The sequence below is a fragment of the Pristiophorus japonicus genome, chromosome 1 (assembly GCF_044704955.1).
Source record: "Pristiophorus japonicus isolate sPriJap1 chromosome 1, sPriJap1.hap1, whole genome shotgun sequence".
Lineage (NCBI taxonomy): Eukaryota > Metazoa > Chordata > Chondrichthyes > Pristiophoridae > Pristiophorus > Pristiophorus japonicus.
The window spans coordinates 506,419,527-506,446,226 of NC_091977.1; the positions used below are offsets into that span (position 1 = coordinate 506,419,527).

A 26,700-nucleotide genomic window follows, 5' to 3' on the forward strand; every position below is an offset into this window, starting at 1 on the left:
CATAGGGCAGTCCCTCGAAATCAAGAAAGACTTGCTTTCACTCTAAAAGTGAGTTCTCAGGTGGCTGTACAGTTCAATACATGAATTACAATCTCTGTCACAGGTGGGACAGACAGTCGTTGAAGGAAAGGGTGGCTGGGGAATCTGGTTTGCCGCACGCTCCTTCCGATGTCTGCGCTTGGTTTCTGCATGATCTTGGCGACGAGACTCGAGGTGCTCAGCGCCCTCCCGGATGCTCTTGCTCAAAGCGCTGGAGAAATATCACCAGCGCTGTCTCTGCAAGATCCTGCAAATCCATGGGGAGGATAGATGCACCATTGTCAGTGTTCTCTCTAGCTATCATTGTAGGTTGGAATAAATGTATGGCAAATTTGACTTTTTGAGGCTTTTTTTATACAACAACTTGTATTTATAGAGGGTCTTCAATATAGTAAAGTGTCCCAAGGTGTTTCACAGTAGCGTTATCAAACAGAATTTGACACCGATCCAAGTAAGGACATATTAGGACAGATGACCAAAAGCTTGGGCAGAGGTAGATTTTGAGAAGTGTTTTAAAGGAGGAGAGAGAGGTAGAGCGACAGAGAGGTGCAGGGAAGGAATTCCAGAGCTTAGGCCCTAGCTAGCTGAAGGCACAGCTGCCAATGGTGGAGCGATTAAAATCGGGGATGCACAAGAGGCCAGAATTGGCGTGGCGCAGAGATCTCGGAGGGTTGTAGGGCTGGTGGAGGTTACAGAGATAGGGAGGGGCGAGACCATGCAAGGGATTTGAAAACCAGGATGAGAATCTTAAAATCGAGGCATTGCCAGACCGGGAACTAATGTAGGTCAGCGAGCACACGGGTGATGGGTGAACGCGACTTTGTGCGAGTTAGGATACGGCCAACAGAGTTTTGGATGACCTCAAGTTTATGGAGGGTGGAAGATGAGAGGCCAGCCAGAAGAGCACTAAAATAGTCAAGTCCAGAGATAACAAAGGCAAAGATGAGAGTTTCAGCAGCAGATGGTCTGAGGCAGGGGTGGAGTCGGCCAATTACATTTGCATCTCTGCAAAGTTCTTGGTATTGGTAACTAACATTGTATTTTAACAAGTAAGGGCCATGAGACCGATCCCTAATGTTAGAAGACAGTTATGAGGCTAAAACCTGTGAATCTTGAAGTGTAGTCGCATATAAGAAGCTAAGGAAGATTGAAAAATTAAATCTGTGCACCATTAAATTTCTATCCATAGATATAAACTGGTAAAAAGCAAGTCTCCCTTCTTCCTCCCCCCACCGCCTCTCATCCCTCGCCCTCTCTTTCACTCATGCCTCCCTCTCACTCTCTCTATCCTCTCTCATTCTCCCAATGCTCTCTTCCCCTCTCACTCTCCCTCTGCCCCTCTCTTACTCTCCCTGTCCCTCTCTTACTCTCCCTCTGCCCCTCTATCACTCTCCCTCTGCCCCTCTATCACTCCCTCTCTACCCCTCTCACTCTCTCTCCATGCGCTCCTCTCTCTATTCCCCTCTCTCTATGCCTCTCTCTCTGCCTCTCTCTCCATGCCTCTCTCCATCCGTGTGCCTCTCTCTCTTTCCCTCTCTCTCTTTCCCTCTCTCACTCTCCCTCTCTTGCTTTCTGTCCCCCTTTCTCTCTCCTATCTCTCTCTCTCAACCCTCTAAGCCTCTTTATTTTATCAATACTGCTAGGATCATTGCTACTCTGCATTTTCTGTTCCCTCTAAGCTGCAAATAGTTCACCCTACATGCTTATCCTTCTCCCTAAATCCCTTATGTGGAAATTGAGACTTCTGGTTGTAACGAAACCTCTCCCAGAACTCCAGACTCCTGTTGTATATTTTCCAGGGTTTTGAAACCCATGCTGAACATTACATAATCACCTGTTCCTGATGTACCTCAACATCTTCTATGTTGATGTTTTCATCTTTGATGTCCCGGACCGTGGTCTTCGCCAAATTGTCCCAGTTTTAAAAAAAAGTGACTACACTATCATGGTAACTACCGAAGAGGCTTACTGCACATAAGATTTTCCCTATACTTTAGTGCTGACTTTGAGTTGAACATGTATGTAAATGCGAGTATGTAAATGAGATTATTATTTCAAGTTTGAGGATTACTCTATCACTGTCTTATTGCACACTGCATTTTGAGCGATAGAGAGAGAATTGTGGGACATGGTAAGATGGTGAGGTTGCTCTCTCTGAAAGGGAAAGACTTATTGTTTTAATCTCCTATTCCTAATCCTTAACAAAATCTTCAGTTCTCCACCCATTGCTTTAGTCTTCAGTTTTGAATCTTGATTGTTTAAAACATTAGCTTGCAGCAATCTAATTAATAAATAAAATTACTGTAGTAGTCTTGAGGAAGAATTATATTTTGAATGCTATCTAATATCTATATTGACCTGTGTGCTTTCCAGCTGTTCTCAGAGGTGTGGACTCTTCAGACTTCCATTCACACAGCAAAAATGTCATATGGAGCTATCGATGGCAGCAGCTTCAGTGGACGGAATCCATTTGGAGGACCTTCCAGGCAAGGATATCAGCCTTTAGGTAAATCTCACCATTTGATAACCTTTCCAGAATATTTCATAGATCTTTTCTGTTTGATGATCAATCCACAAGTAAGTGTCTGATGCATTTACTGCTTGTCTGGAGCACTGGCAAGGTACATCATTTCTACCATAATCAGAATATTCAATCAGTTCAACCTTGAGCAAAATTCAAAGCTACAATGCCCTACATCTGACACACTGACATTGCCAGGGAGCAACACTTCGTGGAAATATTATATTTTTCTCACATCACAAATGTGTCCCTCAGAGTTTATTTTTTTACTTTTCTGCATTACACAAAACCATCCCTGCCTTCAGCAGCAGTGTAGGCTGATGAGGAGGAGTAGTCGTTTCCTGAGCTCCACCAGGGACAACAGAACTAGCAGCGGCTAATACAGACACATCATCATCATCATAGGCGGTCCCTCGAACGAGGATGACTTGCTTCCACGAGTTCACAGGTGTTTTGATGAAAGACCCAGTGTTCCAGTCCAGAACTCCAATTGAGGGTGTGGAAGATGCCTGTGCGTGAATTTTTTTAATATGTGGTGACCGTTGCTTGACAGAGCTAGGCCTTTATCCAGTGGCAAGGGTTAACCAGGACGTCTGGAGACCTGCTCTGCTGCGCAGAAGGTGTGGTCTCACCAACACCCTGTATAGTTGTATCAAGACATTCCTACTTTTATACTCCATCCTCCTTGCAATAAAGGCCAACATTCCATTTACCGCAGAGTCAAAACGCCTTGGAATTTTCTGGCCACGAACTGGCTGAGCAATTCTGTTTCCTGCTTGCTGACCTATATGAACTTGCCTAAACATCGGGTAAGTTCTGCAGCCAGAAATAAAATTCACAATTTGCGGAAACATTATTTTCCTGAGCGAGTGGCCAATCCATGGAACAGACTCCCCAGGGAAATGGTGGAAGCTGATGCTGTAGTGTTGATTCATTCAAAGGAAAATTAGATAAGTTTCTTTCAGAATATAATATTTTGGTCTACAGTGTTTGATTAATTAGAGACATGACATATAGTAAGTGTAGCTTTCTTGGGAGGAATGGGTGACTTTGGACCTATGGTTCCCAAAGCTCTCCACCACTGGGATTTTTCCTTGCTTCATGTCTGAGTCTGTTGTAGACTAATTGATGGAGATTGATTGCCATGATTAGACAGCAACAGTATCGTTGTATTATGCGACTAACAGGATGGTAGAAGGCGAACTGAATGGACCTTAGTCTTTTTTCGTCCAGCTATCTGTGTTCTAATTTCTCTGCTGTGACTGTTACGGGACTGTTATGTTGTGCATTTTAAGTGTGTAGATTCCACTGGGCCAGTCACTATATTAAATATTACAACATTTCTTGTATTATCACCTCTGTAACCTAAAGAATGTACAGGTTGAACCTCCTTTATCTGGAACTCTCGGGACCTGGCCTGTTCTGGATAAGAGATTTTGCCGGACGAGGGGAGGTCACGTTAATTTGGATGGTACAGGTACTGAGCAAGGGGATATCGAGGCTGGCTGGCTTGGGGCTGGGAGTGATGCAGAGAGATCATGGAGGGGGGCAGTGGATCGCGGGGTCAGGCCAGCGATTGCGGGAGTCGGCAGCAAGGAAGGACTTCATTTGTTCATGTCGGAGTTCTGCGCATACGCCACCCGATGGCCGGGAATGATTCTGGATGAGGAGTGGTTCCGAATAAGGGAGTTCTGGATAAGGGAGATTCAACCTGTATTATAATCTGTTAAAATGGTTATAGGACTTGTCAGCAAACTACTCAGAGAGCCAACATGGATTTTTAAAGTGTAGGTCATGCCTTACGAACCTGATAGAATTTTTTGAAGAGGTGACTAAAGTAGTGGACTGGAGAATGTCTATGGATGTTATTTATATGGCCTTAGATAAAGTCCCTCAAAAGAGACTTTAGCTAAAGTTGAAGAACATGGAATTGAGGGCAAATTATTGACCTGGTTAGAAAATTGGCTGAGCGGCAGGAGACAGAGAGCAGGGATAATGGGCACGCAATCTAATTGACAGGATGTAACTCTTGGCATCACACAGTGATCTGTGTTAGGGCGTCAACTATTCACTGTATTTATTAACGATTAGATGACAGGATAGAGAACCATATATCCAAGTTTGCCGATGACACAAAGATAGGCGGCATTGTAAGCAGTGTAGATGGAAGCATAACATTACAAAGAGATATTAATAAAGTGAATGGGCAAAACTGTGACAAATCGATTTCAATATATGCAAGTGTGAGGTCATTCACTTAGGACCTAAAAAGGATAGAGCAGAGTACTTAGTAGATGGTGAAAAGCTAGAAGCAGTAGAGGTCCAAACAGACTTAGGTGGTATATGTATATAGATCTTTAAATGTTATGAACAGTTACAAAAAAAATAATCAAAAATGCTAATGGACTGCTGACCTTTATATCTAGAGGTTAGAAGTCATGCTGATCTACACAAAGCTCTGATTAGACCACACCTGGAGTACTGTGCTACAATTCTGAGCATCACACCTTAGGAAGGATATATTGACCTTAGAGGGAGTACAGCATAGATTTACTGAAATGATACCAGGACTGCAAGGGTTAAATTAAAAGGAGAGAATATGCAAATTTGGATTGTATTCACTGGAATTTAGAAGGTTAAGGGTGATTTGATTGAAGTTTTCAAGATATTAAGGGGAACTGATAGGGTGAATAGAAATAAACTATTTCCGCTGGTTGGGGAAATCTTGGACGAGGGGACAGAACCTAAACATTAGAGTCAGGCATTTAAGGAGTGAAATTCGGAAACATTTCGACATGCAAAGTGTGGTGGAAGTTTGGAAGTTTGGAACTCTCTTCAGCAAATGGTAGTTGAAGCTAGATCAATTGTTAATTTTGAATCTGGAGATTGATCGATTTTGGTTAATCAAAGGTATTAAGGGATATGCATGAAATTCGGTCACATCAGCCATGATCTCATTGAATGGCAGATCAGCCATGATCTCATTGAATGGCAGAACGGGCTCGATGGACTGAATGGCCTTCTCCTGTTCCTATATTCCTATTTATAAAGGTGACAAAGATATAAGAGGGAGGCCATTTGATAAATGTGTAATTTCAGTATTTTTGCTTTGTAGCACCTTTACTTCTGTTCTTTCTCTTTTTTAAAAAAAATACATTTGAATGAATTATTTTGCTCAAGGAAATGGATGTCCGTGATAGAGAATGGAACATTTTTCTCTGCTTGGCACCCACTTTCAGTATCGGGCACTCTCACATCAGGTATAACATGGGTTAAATACAGAGTATTGTACCTCTGGGCAACCACAACAATTCACCTTAATCCAAACAGCAGAGGAGCACCTTCTTTATAGTTCTTAACTGAGCTACGCATTGTAAAACTTGAGATGATTAGAATACTGCAGACATGGGAATCTGGAAACACAACAGCTCAAGCAACATCTATGGCAAAAGGGAAAAAAAAAGTTACTGTTTCAGGGACAGGTATAACCCTTTATCAGAACTGGAAGGTAATGTAGATCAACAGCTTAAAAGAAAGACCTGCATTTACATAGCGCTCTTCACAACCACCAGACGTCCCAAAATGCTTCACAGCCAATGAAATACTTTGTGAAGTGTAGCGACTGTTATAATGTAGGAAATGGGGCAGCCAAGCTGCACACAGCAAGCTCCCACAAACAGCAATATGGTAATGATCAGATAATCTGTTTTTAGTGATATTGATTGAAGGATAAATATTGGCTAGGACACTGGGAGAACTCCCCTGCTCTTCAAAATAGTGGCAAAGGACCTTTTATGTCCACTTGAGAGGGCAGGGAGGACCTCTGTTTAATATCTCATCCAAAAGGCAGCACAGTCACTGGAGTGGGACTTGAATCCACAACCTTCTGACTCCGAGGCAAGGGTGCTACCCACTGAGCCACAGCTGGCACTGTAATCAGGAAGAGAGAGAAGGAAAGGAGCGGGAAGACCCTAAAGAAGAAAAAGAAAGACATGTAAAGTGATCAGGATAAATTGAAACAGGGTAGAAGGGCATTGAAATTTATATTGGACTTTTATCAAAAATTCCTGTGTGCCTTTGACGTTGAAACAATTCAGTGTTAGATGTGGTTGTGTTATATGTGGACTTCCTCCACAGCTAAGCTGTACAAAGTTAAGAGGATTCCGTTTCTAAGTGAGAAATGCATTTCTTCCAACCTACGTTCTTGCTGAATTGAAATGAAGACTCACTATTCTACTCTAACTCATTTATTTTCTATTCTGCTTAGTATGATAGGCCTCTTTACAATCCTCTCTCATTCACCTCCATTCAAGCCTGAAAGTCCACATTTTGTAGCCTGTCCTGAATAAAGAGCCCTTTTAACATTGTGTTATCTGCTTGACTCTTCTGTTTATCACGTTCAGCACTTGGATATTTTCCTTGAACTTTGGTGAACTAGACCTCGCACTCAGGATATAAGTGGATCAGAAGCACTCTATTGTTCCAGCTGACTTCCTTTGGTTTGTTCTCTCTTGGTTTGGCAGTGTTCTGTTCACTTTATTGATTATTGCTCCACAACGACAGGACATGTTGAATCTATAATCACTCCTTTCTCAGCCTCTTTTTTTAGACAGTTTGAAGCCATTCATTGAGTGTATCTTGCATTCTTCTAATGTGTAAAACCTTACACCTTTTACATTGTTTACTTCCTATAAGCTGTACTTTGCGCTTCTTTGTCACTAAGATTGAGACCATCCGGTCAGCTGGCTCTGCTACGTCCCTCCTTTCCCCTAGCCCACCGGGCCAAATTTTCTCCAAAGATCCCCCCACCCTTGCCCTGAACATGCATCTTTCTCTCGTTTCTCTCCAACCTTGTGTCATGCTCTCTCCGAGCTCATCTTGTGCCTGAGACCCACCTCCTGCTCCCTTGACCCGAACTCCATGAAACTGCTGAACACCCAACTTCCCTTCCTGGCTCCCATGTTAACTCACCACCATTCTCCTCAAAAAAAACCAACCCTTGGCCCCTCCGTCCTTGCAAACGACCGTCCCATATCAAACCTCCCATACCTCTCCAAATTCCTTTAACATGTTGTCACCTCCCAAATCAGTGTCCATGTTTGCCGAAACTCCATATTTGAATCACTCCAATCAGTTTTCCGCCCCTGCCACAGCACCGAAACGGCTCTTGTCAAAGTCAAAAATGCCGTGCTATGTGACTGTGACAAAAGTAAACTACCCCTCTTCGTCCTTCTCAACCTGTCTGAAGCCTTTGGCACGGTTGACCACACCATCCTCCTCCAACGCCTCTCCACCATCAAGGGACAGCACTTGCTTGTTTCCATTCTTATTTATCTAATCGTAGCTAGAGAATCACCTGCAATGGATTCTCATCCTGCTCCTGCATCGTTACCTCTGGTGACCCCAAGGATCTATCCTTGTCCCCTCCTATTTCTCATTTACATGCTGCCCCTTGGCAACATCATCTGAAAACAAGGCGTCAGTTTTCACATGCACGCTGACGACACCCAGCTCTACTTCTCCACTACTTCTCTCGACCCCTCCACGGTCTCAAAATTGTCGGACTGCTTGTCCGACATCCAGTCCTGGATGAGCAGAAATTTGCTCCAATTAAATATTGGGAAGACCGATGCCATTGTCTTTGATCCCGGCCACAAACTCCGTTCCTGAGCCCCCGAATCCATCCCTTTTCCTGGCATTTCTCTGAGGTTGAACCATACGAAAAGAACGCAACTGCGAGAGGCGTCGGGCGGTGCGTGGAGAGATGTGAGAGGCCGACAAAAGGCCGCGAGAGGCGTCGGGAGGTGCATGGAGAGACGTGAGTCCGGGGTCGGCGAGAGGCAATGGGAGGTGGGTGGAGAGACGTGAGTCCGGGGTCGGTGAGAGGCCTACAAAAGGCGAGCCGGTACAGCTACAGGGAGAGGGCAAAAAAGAAGTAGAAAGAAACAGAAAGGTGACGTCACAGCCAAGGGGGTAAGTGATTGGCTGGTGATTGGTGAGTAGCTTTTTTTCTTTCTTTTTTATATCAGTCAGTAACTTTTAACATTGTTGTTGCCAATTTAAGTGTATCTAAGGGTTAAGTCATGGCAGGGGAGCTCGGTCACGTGATATGCTCCTCCTGTACCATGTGGGAACTCAGGGACACTTCCGGTGTCCCTGATGACTACGTGTGCGGGAAGTGTATCCGCCTCCAGCTCCTGACTGACCACGTTGCGGAACTGGAGATGAGGATGGATTCACTCTGGAGCATCCACGATGCTGAGAACGACGTGAGTAGCACGTGTAGCGAGTTGGTCTTACCACAGGAGAAGGATCCACAGCCAGCTAGGGAATGGAAGACCAGCAGGAAGAGTAGTGCAAGGAAGGTAGTGCAGGTCATCCCCCTGCAAAACAGATACACTGCTTTGAGTGCTGTTGAGGGGGATGACTTATCAGGGGAGGGCAGCAGCAGCCACGTTCATGGCACCGTGGCTGGCTCTGTTGCACAGGAGGGCAGGAAAAAGAGTGGGAGAGCGATAGTGATAGGGGATTCAATTATGAGGGGAATAGATAGGCGTTTCTGCGGCCGCAACCGAGACTCCAGGATTGTATGTTGCCTCCCTGGTGCAAGGGTCAAGGATGTCTCGGAGCGGGTGCAGGACATTCTAAAAAGGGAGGAGAACAGCCAGTTGTCGTGGTGCACATTGGTACCAACGACATAGGTTTAAAAAAAGGGATGAGGTTCTACGAAACGAATTTAAGGAGCTAGGAGCTAAATTAAAAAGTAGGACCTCAAAAGTAGTAATCTCGGGATTGCTACCAGTGCCACGTACTAGTCAGAGTAGGAATCGCAGGATAGCGCAGATGAATATGTGGCTTGAGCAGTGGTGCAGCAGGGAGGGATTCAAATTCCTGGGGCATTGGAACCGGTTCTGGGGGAGGTGGGACCAGTACAAACCGGACGGTCTGCACCTGGGCAGGACCGGAACCAATGTCCTAGGGGGAGTGTTTGCTAGTGCTGTTGGGGAGGAGTTAAACTAATATGGCAGGGGGATGGGAACCAATGCAGGGAGACAGAGGGAAACAAAAAGGAGACAAAAGCAAAAGACAGAAAGGAGATGAGGAAAAGTGGAGGGCAGAGAAAGCCAAGAAAAAGAACAAAAAGGGCCACTGTACAGCAAAATTCTAAAAGAACAAAGGGTGTTAAAAAAACAAGCCTGAATGCTTTGTGTCTTAATGCAAGGAATATACGTAATAGGGTGGATGAATTAACTGTGCAAATAGATGTCAACAAATATGATGTGATTGGGATTACGGAGACGTGGCTCCAGGATGATCAGGGCTGGGAACTCAACATCCAGGGGTATTCAACATTCAGGAAGTAGAGAATAAAAGGAAAAGGAGGTGGGGTAGCATTGCTGGTTAAAGAGGAGATTAATGTATTAGTTAGGAAAGACATTAGCTTGGATGATGTGGAATCTATATGGGTAGAGCTGCAGAACACCAAAGGGCAAAAAACGTTAGTGGGACTTGTACAGACCTCCAAACAGTAGCAGTGATGTTGGGGAGGGCATCAAACAGGAAATTAGGGGTGCAGCAGTTATAATGGGTGACTTTAATATGCACATAGATTGGGCTAGCCAAACTGGAAGCAATACGGTGGAGGAGGATTTCCTGGAGTGCATACGGGATGGTTTTCGAGACCAATATGTCGAGGAACCAACTAGCGGGGAGGCCATCTTAGACTGGGTGTTGTGTAATGAGAGAGGGTTAATTAGCAATCTCGTTGTGCGAGGCCCCTTGGGGAAGAGTGACCATAATATGGTGGAATTCTGCATTAGATGGAGAATGAAACAGTTAATTCAGAGACCATGGTCCAGAACTTAAAGAAGGGTAACTTTGAAGGTATGAGGCGTGAATTGGCTAGGATAGATTGGTGAATGATACTTAAGGGGTTGATTGTGGATGGGCAATGGCAGACATTTAGAGACCGCATGGATGAACTACAACAATCGTACATTCCTGTCTGGCATAAAAATAAAAAAGGGAAGGTGGCTCAACCGTGGCTATCAAGGGAAATCAGGGATAGTATTAAAGCCAAGGAAGTGGCATGCAAATTGGCCAGAAATAGCAGCGAACCCGGGGACTGGGAGAAATTTAGAACTCAGCAGAGTAGGACAAAGGGTTTGATTAGGACAGGGAAAATGGAGTACGAGAAGAAGCTTGCAGGGAACATTAAGACGGATTGCAAAAGTTTCTATAGATATGTAAAGAGAAGAAGGTTAGTAAAGACAAACGTAGGTCCCCTGCAGTCAGAATCAGGGAAAGTCAAAGAAATGGCAGACCAATTGAACAAGTAAGTACTTTGGTTCGGTATTCACTAAGGAGGACACAAACAACCTTCCGGATATAAAAGGGGTCAGAGGGTCTAGTAAGGAGAAGGAACTGAGAGAAATCTTTATTAGTCGGGAAATTGTGTTGGGGAAATTGATGGGATTCAAGGCTGATAAATCCCCAGGGCCTGATGGACTGCATCCCAGAGTACTTAAGGAGGTGGCCTTGGAAATAGCGGATGCATTGACAGTCATTTTCCAACATTCCATTGACTCTGGATCAGTTCCTATCGAGTGGAGGGTAGCCAATGTAACCTCACTTTTTAAAAAAGGAGGGAGAGAGAAAACAGGGAATTATAGACCGGTCAGCCTGACCTCGGTAGTGGGTAAGATGATGGAATCAATTATTAAGGATGTCATAGCTGCGCATTTGGAAAGAGGTGACATGATAGGTCCAAGTCAGCATGGATTTGTGAAAGGGAAATCATGCTTGACAAATCGTCTGGAATTTTTTGACGTTTCCAGTAAAGTGGACAAGGGAGAACCAGTTAATGTGGTATATTTGGACTTTCAGAAGGCTTTCGACACAGTCAAACACAAGAGATTAATGTGCAAAGTTAAAGCACATGGGATTGGGGGTAGTGTGCTAACGTGGATTGAGAACTGGTTGTCAGACAGGAAGCAAAGAGTAGGAGTAAATGGGCACTTTTCAGAATGGCAGGCAGTGACTAGTGGGGTACCGCAAGGTTTAGTGCTGGGGCCCCAGCTGTTTACATTGTACATTAATGATTTAGACGAGGGAATTAAATGTAGTTTCTCCAAATTTGCGGATGACACTAAGTTGGGTGGCAGTGTGAGCTGCGAGGAGGATGCTATGAGGCTGCAGAGTGACTTGGATAGGTTAGGTGAGTGGGCAAATGCATGGCAGATGAAGTATAATGTCGATAAATGTGAGGTTATCCACTTTGGTGGTAAAAACAGAGAGACAGACTATTATCTGAATGGTGACAGATTAGGAAAAGGGGAAGTGCAACGAGACCTGGGTGTCATGGTACATCAGTCATTGAAGGTTGGCATGCAGGTACAGCAGGCGGTTAAGAAAGCAAATGGCATGTTGGCCTTCATAGCGAGGGGATTTGAGTACAGGGGCAGGGAGGTATTGCTACAGTTGTACAGGGCCTTGGTGAGGCCACACCTGGAGTATTGTGTACAGTTTTGGTCTCCTAACTTGAGGAAGGACATTCTTGCTATTCAGGGAGTGCAGCGAAGGTTCACCAGACAGATTCCCAGGATGGTGGGACTGACCTATCAAGAAAGACTGGATCAACTGGGCTTGTATTCACTGGAGTTCAGAAGAATGAGAGGGGACCTCATAGAAACGTTTAAAATTCTGACGGGTTTAGACAGGTTAGATGCAGAAAGAATGTTCCCAATGTTGGGGAAGTCCAGAACCAGGGGTCACAGTCTAAGGATAAGGGGTAAGCCATTTAGGACCGAGATGAGGAGAAACTTCTTCACCCAGAGAGTGGTGAACCTGTGGAATTCTCCACCACAGAAAGTTGTTGAGGCCAATTCACTAAATATATTTAAAAAGTAGTTAGATGAAGGCCTTACTACTAGGGGGATCAAGGGGTATGGCGAGAAAGCAGGAAGCGAGTACTGAAGTTGCACGTTTAGCCATGAACTCATTGAATGGCGGTGCAGGCTAGAAGGGCTGAATGGCCTACTCCTGCACCTATGTTTCTATGTTTCTATAACACAAGGAGCAGGAGTAGGCCATACAGCCCCTCGAGCCTGCTCCGCCATTTAATATGATCATGGCTGATCCGATCGTGGACTCAGGTCCACTTCCCTGCCCACTCCCCATAACCCCTTATCCGCTTATCGTTTAAGAAACTGTCTGTTTCTGTGTTAAATTTATTCAATGTCCCAGCTTCCACAATTCTCTGAGGCAGCGAATTCCGAAGATTTACAACCCTCTGAGAGAAGAAATTTCAGCTTTAAATGGGGGCCCCTTATTCTAAGATTATGCCCACTAGTTCTAGTCTCCCCTATCAATGGAAACATTCTTTCTGCATCCACCTTGTCAAGCCCCCCTCATAATCTTATACTTTTCGATCAGATCACCTCTCATTCTTCTGAATTACGGAGACGTGGCTCCAGGATGATCAGGGCTGGGAACTCAACATTCAGGGGTATTCAACATTCAGGAAGGATAGAATAAAAGGAAAAGGAGGTGGGGTAGCATTGTTGGTTAAAGAGGAGATTAATGCAATAGTTAGGAAAGACATTAGCTTGGATGATGTGGAATCTATATGGGTAGAGCTGCAGAACACCAAAGGGCAAAAAACGTTAGTAGGAGTTGTGTACAGACCTCCAAACAGTAATAGAGATGTTGGGGAGGGCATCAAACAGGAAATTAGGGGTGCATGCAATAAAGGTGTAGCAGTTATAATGGGTGACTTTAATATGCACATAGATTGGGCTAGCCAAACTGGAAGCAATACGGTGGAGGAGGATTTCCTGGAGTGCATAAGGGATGGTTTTCTAGACCAATATGTTGAGGAACCAACTAGGGGGGAGGCCATCTTAGACTGGGTGTTGTGTAATGAGAGAGGATTAATTAGCAATCTCATTGTGCGAGGCCCCTTGGGGAAGAGTGACCATAATATGGTGGAATTCTGCATTAGGATGGAGAATGAAACAGTAAATTCAGAGACCATGGTCCAGAACTTAAAGAAGGGTAACTTTGAAGGTATGAGGCGTGAATTGGCTAGGATAGATTGGCGAATGATACTTAGGGGGTTGACTGTGGATGGGCAATGGCAGACATTTAGAGACCGCATGGATGAATTACAACAATTGTACATTCCTGTCTGGCGTAAAAATAAAAAAGGGAAGGTGGCTTAACCGTGGCTTTCTAGGGAAATCAGGGATAGTATTAAAGCCAAGGAAGTGGCATACAAATTGACCAGAAATAGCAGTGAATCTGGGGACTGGGAGAAATTTAGAACTCAGCAGAGGAGGACAAAGGGTTTGATTAGGGCAGGGAAAATGGAGTACGAGAAGAAGCTTGCAGGAAACATTAAGGTGGATTGCAAAAGTTTCTATAGGTATGTAAAGAGAAAAAGGTTAGTAAAGACAAACGTAGGTCCCCTGCAGTCAGAATCAGGGGAAGTCATAACGGGGAACAAAGAAATGGCAGACCAATTAAACAAGTACTTTGGTTTGGTATTCACTAAGGAGGATACAAACAACCTTCCGGATATAAAAGGGGTCAGAGGGTCTAGTAAGGAGGGGAACTGAGGTAAATCTTTATTAGTCGGGAAATTGTGTTGGGGAAATTGATGGGATTGAAGGCCGATAAATCCCCAGGGCCTGATGGACTGCATCCCAGAGTACTTAAGGAGGTGGCCTTGGAAATAGCGGATGCATTGACAGTCATTTTCCAACATTCAATTGACTCTGGATCAGTTCCTATGGAGTGGAGGGTAGCCAATGTAACCCCACTTTTTAAAAAAGGAGGGAGAGAGAAAACAGGGAATTATAGACCGGTCAGCCTGACCTCAGTAGTGGGTAAAATGATGGAATCAATTATTAAGGATGTCATCGCAGTGCATTTGGAAAGAGGTAATATGATAGGTCCAAGTCAGCATGGATTTGTGAAAGGGAAATCATGCTTGACAAATCTTCTGGAATTTTTTGAGGATGTTTCCAGTCGAGTGGACAAGGGAGAACCAGTTGATGTGGTATATTTGGACTTTCAGAAGGCTTTCGACAAGGTCCCACACAAGAGATTAATGTGCAAAGTTAAAGCACATGGGATTGGGGGTAGTGTGCTGACATGGATTGAGAACTGGTTGTCAGACAGGAAGCAAAGAGTAGGAGTAAATGGGGACTTTTCAGAATGGCAGGCAGTGACTAGTGGGGTACCGCAAGGTTCTGTGCTGGGGCCCCAGCTGTTTACACTGTACATTAATGATTTAGACGAGGGGATTAAATGTAGTATCTCCAAATTTGCGGATGACACTAAGTTGGGTGGCAGTGTGAGCTGCAAGGAGGATTCTATGAGGCTGCAGAGCGACTTGGATAGGTTAGGTGAGTGGGCAAATGCATGGCAGATGAAGTATAATGTGGATAAATGTGAGGTTATCCACTTTGGTGGTAAAAACAGAGAGACAGACTATTATCTGAATGGTGACAGATTAGGAAAAGGGCAGGTGCAAAGAGACCTGGGTGTCATGGTACATCAGTCATTGAAGGTTGGCATGCAGCTACAGCAGGCGGTTAAGAAAGCAAATGGCATGTTGGCCTTCATAGCGAGGGGATTTGAGTACAAGGGCAGGGAGGTGTTGCTACAATTGTACAGGGCCTTGGTAAGGCCACACCTGGAGTATTGTGTACAGTTTTGGTCTCCTAACCTGAGGAAGGACATTCTTGCTATTGAGGGAGTGCAGCGAAGGTTCACCAGACTGATTCCCGGGATGGCGGGACTGACCTATCAAGAAAGACTGGATCAACTGGGCTTGTATTCACTAGAGTTCAGAAGAATGAGAGGGGACCTCATAGAAACGTTTAAAATTCTGACGGGGTTAGACAGGTTAGATGCAGGAAGAATATTCCCAATGTTGGGGAAGTCCAGAACCAGGGGACACAGTCTAAGGATAAGGGGGAAGCCATTTAGGACTGAGATGAGGAGGAATTTCTTCACCCAGAGAGTGGTGAACCTGTGGAATTCTCTACCACAGAAAGTTGTTGAGGCCAATTCACTAAATATATTCAAAAAGGAGTGAGATGAAGTCCTTACTACTAGGGAAATCAAGGGGTATGGTGAGAAAGCAGGAATGGGGTACTGAAGTTGCATGTTCAGCCATGAACTCATTGAATGGCGGTGCAGGCTAGAAGGGCCGAATGGCCTACTCCTGCACCTATTTTCTATGTTTCTATGTTTCTATGTAAAATGATGGAATCAATTATTAAGGATGTCATAGCAGTGCATCTGGAAAATGGTGACATGATAGGTCCAAGTCAGCATGGATTTGTGAAAGGGAAATCATGCTTGACAAATCTTCTGGAATTTTTTGAGGATGTTTCCAGTAAAGTGGACAAAGGAGAACCAGTTGATGTGGTATATTTGGACTTTCAGAAGGCTTTCGACAAGGTCCCACACAAGAGATTAATGTGCAAATTTAAAGCACATGGGATTGGGGGTAGTGTGCTGACGTGGATTGAGAACTGGTTGTCAGACAGGAAGCAAAGAATAGGAGTAAACGGGTACTTTTCAGAATGGCAGGCAGTGACTAGTGGGGTGCCGCTAGGTTCTGTGCTGGGCCCCCAGCTGTTTACATTGTACATTAATGATTTAGACGAGGGGATTAAATGCAGTATCTCCAAATTTGCGGATGACACTAAGTTGGGTGGCAGTGTGAGCTGCGAGGAGATTGCTATTAGGCTGCAGAGTGACTTGGATAGGTTAGGTGAGTGGGCAAATGCATGGCAGATGAAGTATAATGTGGATAAATGTGAGGTTATCCACTTTGGTGGTAAAAACAGAGAGACAGACTATTATCTGAATGGTGACAGATTAGGAAAAGGGGAGGATCAACGAGACCTGGGTGTCATGGTACATCAATCATTGAAGGTTAGCATGCAGGTACAGCAGGCGGTTAAGAAAGCAAATGGTATGTTGGCCTTCATAGCGAGGGGATTTGAATACAGGGGCAGGGAGGTGTTGCTACAGTTGTACAGGGCCTTGGTGAGGCCACACCTGGAGTATTGTGTACAGTTTTGGTCTCCTAACTTGAGGAAGGACATTCTTGCTATTGAGGGAGTGAAGCGAAGATTCACCAGACTGATTCCCGGGATGGCGGGACTGACCTATCAAGAAAGACTGGATCAACTGGGCTTGTATTCACTGGAGTTCAGAAGAATGAGAGGGGACCTCATAGAAACGTTTAAAATTCTGACGGGTTTAGACAGGTTAGATGCAGGAAGAATGTTCCCAATGTTGGGGAAGTCCAGAACCAGGGGTCACAGTCTGAGGATAAGGGGTTAGCCATTTAGGACCGAGATGAGGAGAAACTTCTTCACCCAGAGAGTGGTGAACCTGTGGAATTCTCTACCACAGAAAGTTGTTGAGGCCAATTCACTAAATATATTCAAAAGGGAGTTAGATGAAGTCCTTACTACTCGGGGGATCAAGGGGTATGGCGAGAAAGCAGGAAGGGGGTACTGAAGTTTCATGTTCAGCCATGAACTCATTGAATGGCGGTGCAGGCTAGAAGGGCTGAATGGTCTGCTCCTGCACCTATTTTCTATGTTTCTATGTTTCTATGTGTCGAGGCCCAACCTACTCAACCTTTCCTCATAAGTCAACCCCCCCCATCTCCGGAATCAACTTAGTGAACCTTCTGTGAACTGCCTCCAAAGCAAGTCTATCCTTTCTTAAATATGGAAACCAAAACTGCACGCAGTATTCCATATGTGGCCTCACCAATATCCTGTATAACTGAAGCAAGACCTCCCTGCTTTTATACTCCATCCCCTTTGCAATAAAGGCCAAGATTCCATTGGCCTTCCTGATTACTTGCTTTATCTGCATACTATACTTTTGTGTTTCATGCACAAGTACCGCCAGGTCCTGCAGCACTCTCCAATCTTTTTAATTACTAACTTGCTCTTTGATTTTGTTCTGCCAAACTGCATGACCTCACACTTTCCAATATTATACTCCATCTGCCAAATTGTTTGCCACCTACTTAGGCTATCTATGTCCTTTTGCAGATTTTTTGTGGCCTCCATACACATTGCTTTTCCTCCCATCTTTGTATCATCAGAAAACTTGGCTACGTTACACTGGTCCCTTCTTCCAATTCGTTTATATAGATTGCAAATAATTGGGGTCCCAGCACTGATCCTTCTGGCACCCCACTAGTTACTGAGAATGAACCATTTATCCCAATTCTCTGTTTTCTGATAGTTAGCCAATCCTCTATCCATGCTAATATATTACCCCCAACCCCGTGAACTTTTATATTGTGCAGTAACCTTTTATGTGGCACCTTGTCAAATACCTTCTGGAAGTCCAAATACACCACATCCACTGGTTCCCCTTTATCCACCCTGTTTGTTACATCCTCAAAGAACTCCAGCAAATTTGTCAAACATGACTTCCCCTTCATAAATCCATGCTGACTCTGCCTGACCGAATTTTGCTTTTCCAAATGTCCCGCTACTGCTTCTTTAATAATGGACTCCAACATTTTCCCAACGAGTGATGTTAGTCTAACTGGTCTATAGTTTCCTGCTTTTTGTCTGCCTCCTTTTTTAAATAGGGGTGTTACATTTGCAGTTTTCCAATCTTCTGGGACCTCCCCATAATCCAGGGAATTTTGGTAAATTACAATCAATGCATCCATAATCACTGCCGCTACTTCCCTTAAGACCCCAGGATGCAAGCCATCAGGTCCAGGGGATTTATCTGCCTTTAGTCCCATTATCTTACTGAGTACCACCTCCTTAGTGATTGTGATTGTGTTTGTGTTCAGTTCCTCACCTCTTCCCCCCCCCCCCCCCCTTTAACCCCTTGACTATCCAGTGTTGGAATATTGTTAGTGTCCTCTACCGTAAAGACTGATCCAAAATATTTGTTCAGAGTTCTGTGATCTCCATGTTCCCCATTACTAATTCCCCGGTTTCGTCCTCCAAGGGACTAACATTTGCTTTAGCCACTCTCTTCCTTTTTGTATACCTATAGAAACTCTTGCTATCTGTTTTTATATTTCGTGCTAGTTTACTTTCATTGTTTATTCGCAACCTTGGCATCATATTTGCCCCTGAAATGAGCTTCCAACCACATAACCGCTGCATAAGTAAGACCGCCTATTTCCACCTCCATAGCATCGCCTGTCTCTGCACTTACCTCAGCTCAACTGCTGCTCAAACCATCATCCATGTCTTTGTTACCTCTAGACTTCACTATTCGAACGCACTCCTGGCTGGATTCCCACATTCTAACTTCTGTAAACTTGAGGTTATCCAAAACTCGGCAGCCCGTGTACTAACTTGCACCAAGTCCCGTTCACCCATCTTCCCCATGGGCTCGCTGTCCTCAATTGGCTCCCTTTTAAAAGTTCTCATCCTTGTTTTCAACTCCCTCCATGGCCTCGCCTCTCTCTACCTCTATATTCTCCTTCAGAATCAACACCCCACGATATCTGCACCCCTCAAATTCTGCCCTCTTGAGCATCCCTGACTATAATCGACCAGCTATCGGTGGCCGTGTCTTCAGCTGCCTAGGACCTAAGCTCTGGAACTCCCTCCTTAAACCTCTCCACCTCTCTACCTCACTTTCCTTCTTAAAGAAAGGTAACTTCTTTATGAGACGTGAATTGGCTAGGATAGACTGGCAAATGATAATAAAGGGTTGATGGTGGATAGGCAATGGCAGACATTTAAAAATCACGTGAATGAACTTCAACAATTGTACATCCCTGTCTGGCGTAAAAATAAAACGGGGAAGGTGGCTCAACTGTGGCTAACAAGGGAAATTAGGGATAGTGTCAAATCCAAGGAAGAGGCATATAAATTGGCCAGAAAAAGCGACAAACCTGAGGACTGGACGAAATTTAGAATCCAGCAGAGGAGAACAAAGGGTTCAATGAGGAGAGGGAAAATTGAGTAGATGAGTAAGCTTGCAGGGAACTTAAAAATTGACTGCAAAAGCTTCTATATGTATGTGAAGAGAAAACGATTAGTGAAGACAAATGTAGGTCCCTTGCAGTCAGAATCAGGTGAATTTATAATGGGGAACAAAGAAATGGCAGACCAATTAAACAAATACTTTGGTTTTGTCTTCACTGAGGAAGACACAAATAACGTTCCAGAAATACTAGGGGACGGAGGGTCTAGCGAGAAGGAGGAACTGAATGAAATCCTTATTAGTCAGGAAATGGTATTGGGGAAATTGATGGGATTGAAGGCCGATAAATCCTCAGGGCCTGATAGTCTGAATCCCAGAGTACTTAAGGAAATGGCCCTTGAAATAGTGGATGCATTGGTGGTCATTTTCCAACAGTCTATAGACTCCAGATCAGTTCCTATGGATTCGAGGGTAGCTAATGTAACACCACTTTTTAAAAAAGGAGGGAGAGAGAAAACAGGGAATTATAGACTGGTTAGCCTGACATCGGTAGTGGGGAAAATGTTGGAAACAATTATTAAAGATGTAATAGCAGTGCATTTGGAAAGCAGTGACAGGATCGGTCCAATTCAGCATGGATTTATGAACGGGAAATCATGCTTGACAAATCTTCTAGAATTCTTGGGGGATGTAACTAGTCGAGTGGATAAGGGAGAATCAGTGGATGTTGTATATTTGGACTTTCAAAAGGCTTTTGACAAAGTCCCACACAAGAGATTAGTGTGCAAAATTAAAGCACATGGTATTGGGGGTAATGTATTGACATGGATAGAGAACTGGTTGGCAGACAGGAAGAAAGAGTAGCAATAAATGGGCCCTTTTCAGAATGGCAGGCAGTGACTAGTGGGGTACCGCAAGGTTCAGTGCTGGGCCCCCAGCTATTTACAATATACATTAATGATTTGGACAAAGGAATTGAATGTAATATCTCCAAGTTTGCAGATGACACTAAGCTGGGTGGCAGTGTGAGCTGTGAGGAGGATGCTATAGGGCTGCAGGGTGACTTGGACAGGTTAGGACATTCTTGCTATTCAGGGAGTGCAGCGAGGGTTCACCAGACTGATTCCCGGGATGCCAGGACTGACCTATGAAGAAAGACTGGATCGACTAGGCTTATATTCACTGGAATTTAGAAGAATGAGAAGGGATCTCATAGAAACATATAAAATTCTGACGGTATTACGTAGAAACATAGAAAATCGGTACAGGAGTAGCCATTCAACCCTTCGAGCCTGCACCACCATTCAATAAGATCATGGCTGATCATTCCCTTTCCTGCTTTCTCTCCATACCCCTTGATCCCTTTAGCCATAAGGGCCATATCTAACTCACTCTTGAATATATCCAATGAACTGGCATCAACAACTCTGCAGTAGGGAATTCCACAGGTTAACAACTGTCTCACTCCTAAATGGCCTACCCCTGTGTCACCTGGTTGTGGACTTCCCCAATATCAGGACCATTCTTCCCGCATCTAACCTGTCCAGTCCCATCAGAATTTTATATGTTTCTATGAGATCTCCTCTCATCCTTCTAAACTCCAGTGTATAAAGGCCCAGTTGATCTAGTCTCTCCTCATAAGTCAGTCCAGCCATCTTGGGAATCAGTCTGGTGAACCTTCGCTGCACTCCCTCAATAGCAAGAACGTCCTTCTTCAGATTAGGAGACCAAAACTGTACACAATATTCAAGGTGTGGACTCACCAAGGCCCTATACAACTGCAGTAAGACCTCCCTGCTCCTATACTGAAATCCTCTCGCTATGAAGGCCAACATGCCATTTGCCGCCTTCACCGCCTGCTGTACTTGCATGCCAATTTTCAATGACTGATGTACGATGACACCCAGGTCTCGTTGCACCCAGGTCTCTTTTCCAATCTGCCGCCATTCAGATAATAATCTGCCTTCGTGTTTTTGCCCCCAAAGTGGATAACCTCATATTTATCCACATTATACTGTATCTGCCATGCATTTGCCCACACACCTAACCTGTCCAAGTCACCCTGCAGCCTCTTAGCATCCTCCTCACAGCTCACACCGCCACCCAGTTTCGTGTCATCTGCAAACTTGGAGATATTTCACTCAATTCCTTCATCTAAATCATTAATGTATATTGTAAAATGCTGGGGTCCCAACACGGAGCCCTGCGGCACCCCACTAGTCACTGCCTGTCATTCTGAAAAGGACCCGTTTATCCCGACTCTCTGCTTCCTGTCTGCCAACCAGTTCTCTATTGGACAGGTTAGATACAGGAAGAAACATAGAAACATCGAAATTAGGTGCAGAAGCAGGCCATACGGCCCTTCGAGCCTGCACTGCCATTCAATAAGATCATGGCTGATCATTCAACCTCTGTACCCCTTTCCTGCTTTCTCTCCATACCCCTTGATCCCTTTGGCCGTAAGGGCCATATCTAACTCCCTTTTGAATATATCTAACGAAATGGCCTCAACAATGTTCTGCGGTAGAGAATTGCACAGTTTCTCCTCATCTCGGTCCTAAATGGCTTACCTCTTATTTTTAGACTGTGACCCCTGGTTGTGGAACTCCCCAGCAATGGGAACATTCTTCCTGCCTCTAACCTGTCCAATCCTGTCAGAATTTTATATGTTTTTATGAGATCCCCTCTCATTCTTCTAAACTCCAGTGGATACAAGCGCAGTTGATCCAGTCTCTCCTCATATGACAGTCCTGCCATCCTGGGAATTAATCTGGTGAACCTTCGCTGTACTCCCTCAATAGCAAGAACGTCCTTCCTCAGATTAGGAGACCAAAACTGAACACAATATTCCAGGTGTGGCCTCACCAAGGCTCTGTTCAACTGCAGTAAAACCTCCCTGCTCCTATACTCAAATCCTCTAGCTATGAAGGCCAACATGCCATTTGCCTTCTTCACCGCCTGCTGTACCTGCATGCCAAACTTCAATGACTGATGCATCATGACACCCAGGTTCCGTTGCACCTCCCCTTTTCCTAATCTGTCATCATTCAGATAATATTCTATCTTCCTGTTTTTGCCTTCAAAGTGGATATGCCCGTTGTTGGGGAAGTCCAGAACCAGGAGTCACAATCTAAGGATAAGGGGTAAGCCATTTAGGACCGAGATGAGGAGAAACTTCATCAGTCAGAGAATTGTGAACCTGTGGAATTCTCTACTACAGAAAGTTGTTGAGGCCAGTTCGTTAGATACGTTCAAAAGTGAGTTCGATGTGGCCCTTATGACTAAAGGGATCAAAGGGTATGGAGAGAAAGCAGGAATGGGGTACTGAAGTTGCATGAGCAGCCATGATCATATTGAATGGTGGTGCAGGCTCGAAGGGCCGAAAGGCCTACTCCTGCACCTATTTTCTATGTTTAAGCTGCTCCTTAAACCCTACCTCTTTGACCAAGCTTTTTGTCATCTGCCGTAATATCTCGTTAAGTGGCTCGGTGTCACATTCTTGTCTTGCAACACTCCTGTGAAGCACCTTGGGACATTTTACTATGTTAGAGGCACTGTATAAATACTTGTTGCATAAATTAACCTTAATAGTTATTTCCACTTGTTCAACATCATAATAATAAAGTGTTATTGTCAAATGAATTTCAGGTGTTTTTTTCCCTAACTACAAAAATATTGATAAAAATACATTTTTTCTTGAAAATGCTTTGAGTGTCGAATATAATGTGTCCCAGATAACTGTACCATAAGGCACAACTTCATTGGTGAAGCAATCATATCCAGGTGTGAGTATAACCTGTTGAGAGCTCGCTGGTCAGCTTAAGCTTGTGCCCCCTCTTCTTGGATATGACATGGCTTTTATGATGTTTTGTGACACAGAACTCTTTCTTGATCATTTCTAATTTCCTCTTGTATAATACAAAATAAAATCAAAAAATGCTGGAAGTACTCAGAAGGTCAGGTAGCATCTGTGGAGAGAGGAACAGAGTTAATGTTTCAGGTCGAAGACCTTTCGGCAAGTTGCCTTTTGTTCACGGAATCATCAAAATTCTTTGCTCAGCTCCCCTAAGGGCCGAGTGGACTATCCATTTTTGAACCTTTGCTGGACGTTCCCACGTTCATTTTCGATACTGAGTTTACTGGAGCAATGGTAATCAAACAGGCTTCCCACTCCAAATTGCTTTCCATTGTCCTGAACAGAAAAGTGCAGATCTTGGGTGAGGGTAGCATCAGGCTTGGCTGTGTTGCCATCCACATCAAACAACAACTTGTAATTATATAGAACCTTTAACGTAGTGAAACGTCCCAAGACGCTTCACAGAAGTATTATGAGATAAAAATAAATTAAAACCAAGCCGTCTCAGTAGAAATTCGCGCAGGTGACCAACAACTTGGTTGAAGAGGTATGTTTTAAGGAGTGTCTTGAAGGAGGAAAGAGAGATGGTGAGGTTTAGGTAGGGAGTTGCAGAGCATGAGGCCGAGGCATGGCCACCCGTGGTTGAGTGATTCTAATCAGGGATGCGCAAGAGGCCAGATTTAGAGGAGCGCAGACATCTCGGGGGAGCGGGGATTGTGGGCCTGGAGGAGATTACAGAGATGGAGAAGGACGAGGCCTTGGAGGGATTTGAAAATAAGGATGAGAATTTTGAAATCGAGGCGTTGCTTAACCGGAAGCCAATGTCGGTCAGCGAGCACAGGGGTGATGGGTGACCGGGACTTGATGCGAGTAAGGACACGGGCAGCCGAGTTTTGGATCACCTCTAGCTTACGTAGGGTAGAATGTGGGAGGCCAGCTCGGAGTGTGTTGGAATAGTCAAGTCTAAAGGTAACAAAGGCATGGATGAGGGCTTCAGCAGTGGATGAGCTGAGGCAAGGGCGAAGACGGGCGATGTTACGGAGGTGGAAATAGGTGGTCTTAGTTATGCTGCGGCTATGTGGGCCAACACACATCGTCTAGGCTTCGACTTGAAGAATGCTCAGTTGGGTGAGGTACCAGGCAGAAGTTGATGTTTTTGGAACCATACCCAAGCATGAGCCAATGTCTTCAGGTGGGAGAACATTTTAAACAAGTAGCTATTCAAATCAAGTGTTTATTATTGGAAACCTATAAAAATGATTTATAGAGTCGGCAGCAAATGCAGAGGCTTGTATTGACTCAGCTGACAGACCAACTTAATGCTGTGCAGTGATGTTCGGATATTTCTGTCCTAGTGATTTGAAGTCAAGGTCATGTGTTAGGATTTCACAATTGTTTGCACAAAAGGGATATTAAATGTTCTAATATTCTTGTTCACCACTCTTGAGCCTGTAAGTTGATCTTTCCAAAGGGACTGTGCTAATGTGAAACTCAGACTTTCCATCAACAGAGCAGGCAGTATCCAGGGCTTGAATTTAACCACTGCTTTCCCAGGTTATGTATATACGACTTCAGGCCAACTGAACGCTACCGATTGTTCTTTCAAGGAAACCCATACTTTTAAAAACATTATTGGCTGGTAATAGTAGAATATATATTCCTCATAATTTCACCCTAAGTTTCATTTGCAAAGATTTAGAAACATTACTGTGCTTTATTTTTGGAATAGTTGAACCTTTGTGCTCTGGCTTCATTCAGAGCAGACGTCTTCATTTCCATCGAGGTTTATGTAACAGAAAGAGGCCATTGGGCCCTTTGTGTCTTTGTTGTCTCTTCCCAGACCCATCTAAAACTGATCCAAAATACCTTGCTCTCTCGACATATCGTCTTCTGCTTCAATTCTTTATCTACCTTCCCTTAAAAGATGCAATGGTGTTTGCCTCAGCCACTTGTTTGCAAGAACCCTATGGAATGAGTCACTCCTGAGTGAAATCATGATGGTGAAATATGACTCACATTACTTCTGGATTTTATTTCCACAAACAAAGAAAAAGGTTTGCTAAACAATTTTGTGAAAACAATGTCATTTTAAAGAAAGTTACTTGCATAATTTATCTCCAGATATTCAAAATTTCACATCATGCCATTGATATATGCAAGATATATGAAAACATTAATGGTGGCATAAGCTTATCAAGATAAATAAATGACAGACGTGGCAATAATAATCAACAAGGGGTAAGCCTTTGGCATTTGACATTTGTCAGTTTTACACAAATCCGTTGGGTCAAACAGTGTACATTTTATGGTGGTAACAAATATCGAGAAAGACATGGATCAGTCACTGGCTCTCACTCATGGGAGAAACTTTTAAAAATTCATTCCTGGGATGTGGGCGTTGCTGGCAACGTCAGCATTTATTGCACACCCCTAATAGCCCTTGAGAAGGTGGTGGTGAGCCCCCTTCTTGAACCACTGCAGACCATGTGGTGAAGGTACTTCCGCAGTGCTGTTAGGGAGGGAGTTCCAGGATTTTGACCCAGCGACAATGAAGGAGCGGTGATATATTTCCAAGTCAGGATGGTGTGTGACTTGGAGGGGAACGAGCAGGTGATGGTGTTCCCATGCATCTGCTGCCCTTGTCCTTCTAGGTGGTAGTGGTCGCGTGTTTGGGAGATCCTGTCGAAGAAACCTTGGCGAGCTGCTGCAGTGCATCTTGTAGATGGTGTGCCGGTGGTGGAGGGAGTGAATGTTTAATGTGGTGGATGGGGTGCCAATCAAGCGGGCTGCTTTGCCCTGGATGATGTTGATATTGCCAAATTCTGTTGCTTTCAGGACTGGAAACAGGAAAGTTTAGTGCCTATGTTTAAACAGGGAGAGGAGAGCAAAAGAAAGAAAGAACTGGCTTTTATATTGCACCTTTCACAACATCAGGATGTCGCAAAGCACTTTACAACCAATTAAATACTTTTAAAGGGTAGTCTGTAGTTTAGAGAAAGGCTGCAGCCAATTTGTGCACAGCAAATTCGCACAAAGGGCAGCACAATGATAACTGGATAATCTGTTTTGGTCATGTTGGTTGAGGGATAGATATTGGCTAGGACACCGGGAGAACTTCTCTGCTCTTCAAATAATGCCGTGGGATCTTTTACGTCCATCTTAGAAGCCAGACAGGGCCTCGATTTAATGTCTCGTACAAAGACGCCACCTCCGACAGTGCAGCACCAGTACTACAGTGAAGTGTCAGCCTAAATTATATTCGCAAATCTCTGGAATAGATCTCGAACCCACATGAGCGTGCCAACTGAGCTGAGGCTGACACTTCTAAAGG

The 26,700-nt window shown here is 44.3% G+C and overlaps 1 protein-coding gene across 2 annotated transcripts in view; it reads left to right on the forward strand.

The window, feature by feature from the left end:
- The window catches only part of tsnare1 (T-SNARE Domain Containing 1), a 1,185,173-nt gene that overhangs the window by 369,094 nt on the left and 789,379 nt on the right, over nucleotides 1-26,700 (forward strand). For both annotated transcript variants that reach the window (XM_070876910.1, XM_070876900.1), the window contains exon 2: nucleotides 2,413-2,545. In XM_070876910.1, the coding sequence (XP_070733011.1) occupies nucleotides 2,461-2,545 (85 nt within the window). In that variant the 5' untranslated portion in view covers nucleotides 2,413-2,460. The remainder of the gene's footprint in view (nucleotides 1-2,412; nucleotides 2,546-26,700) is intronic.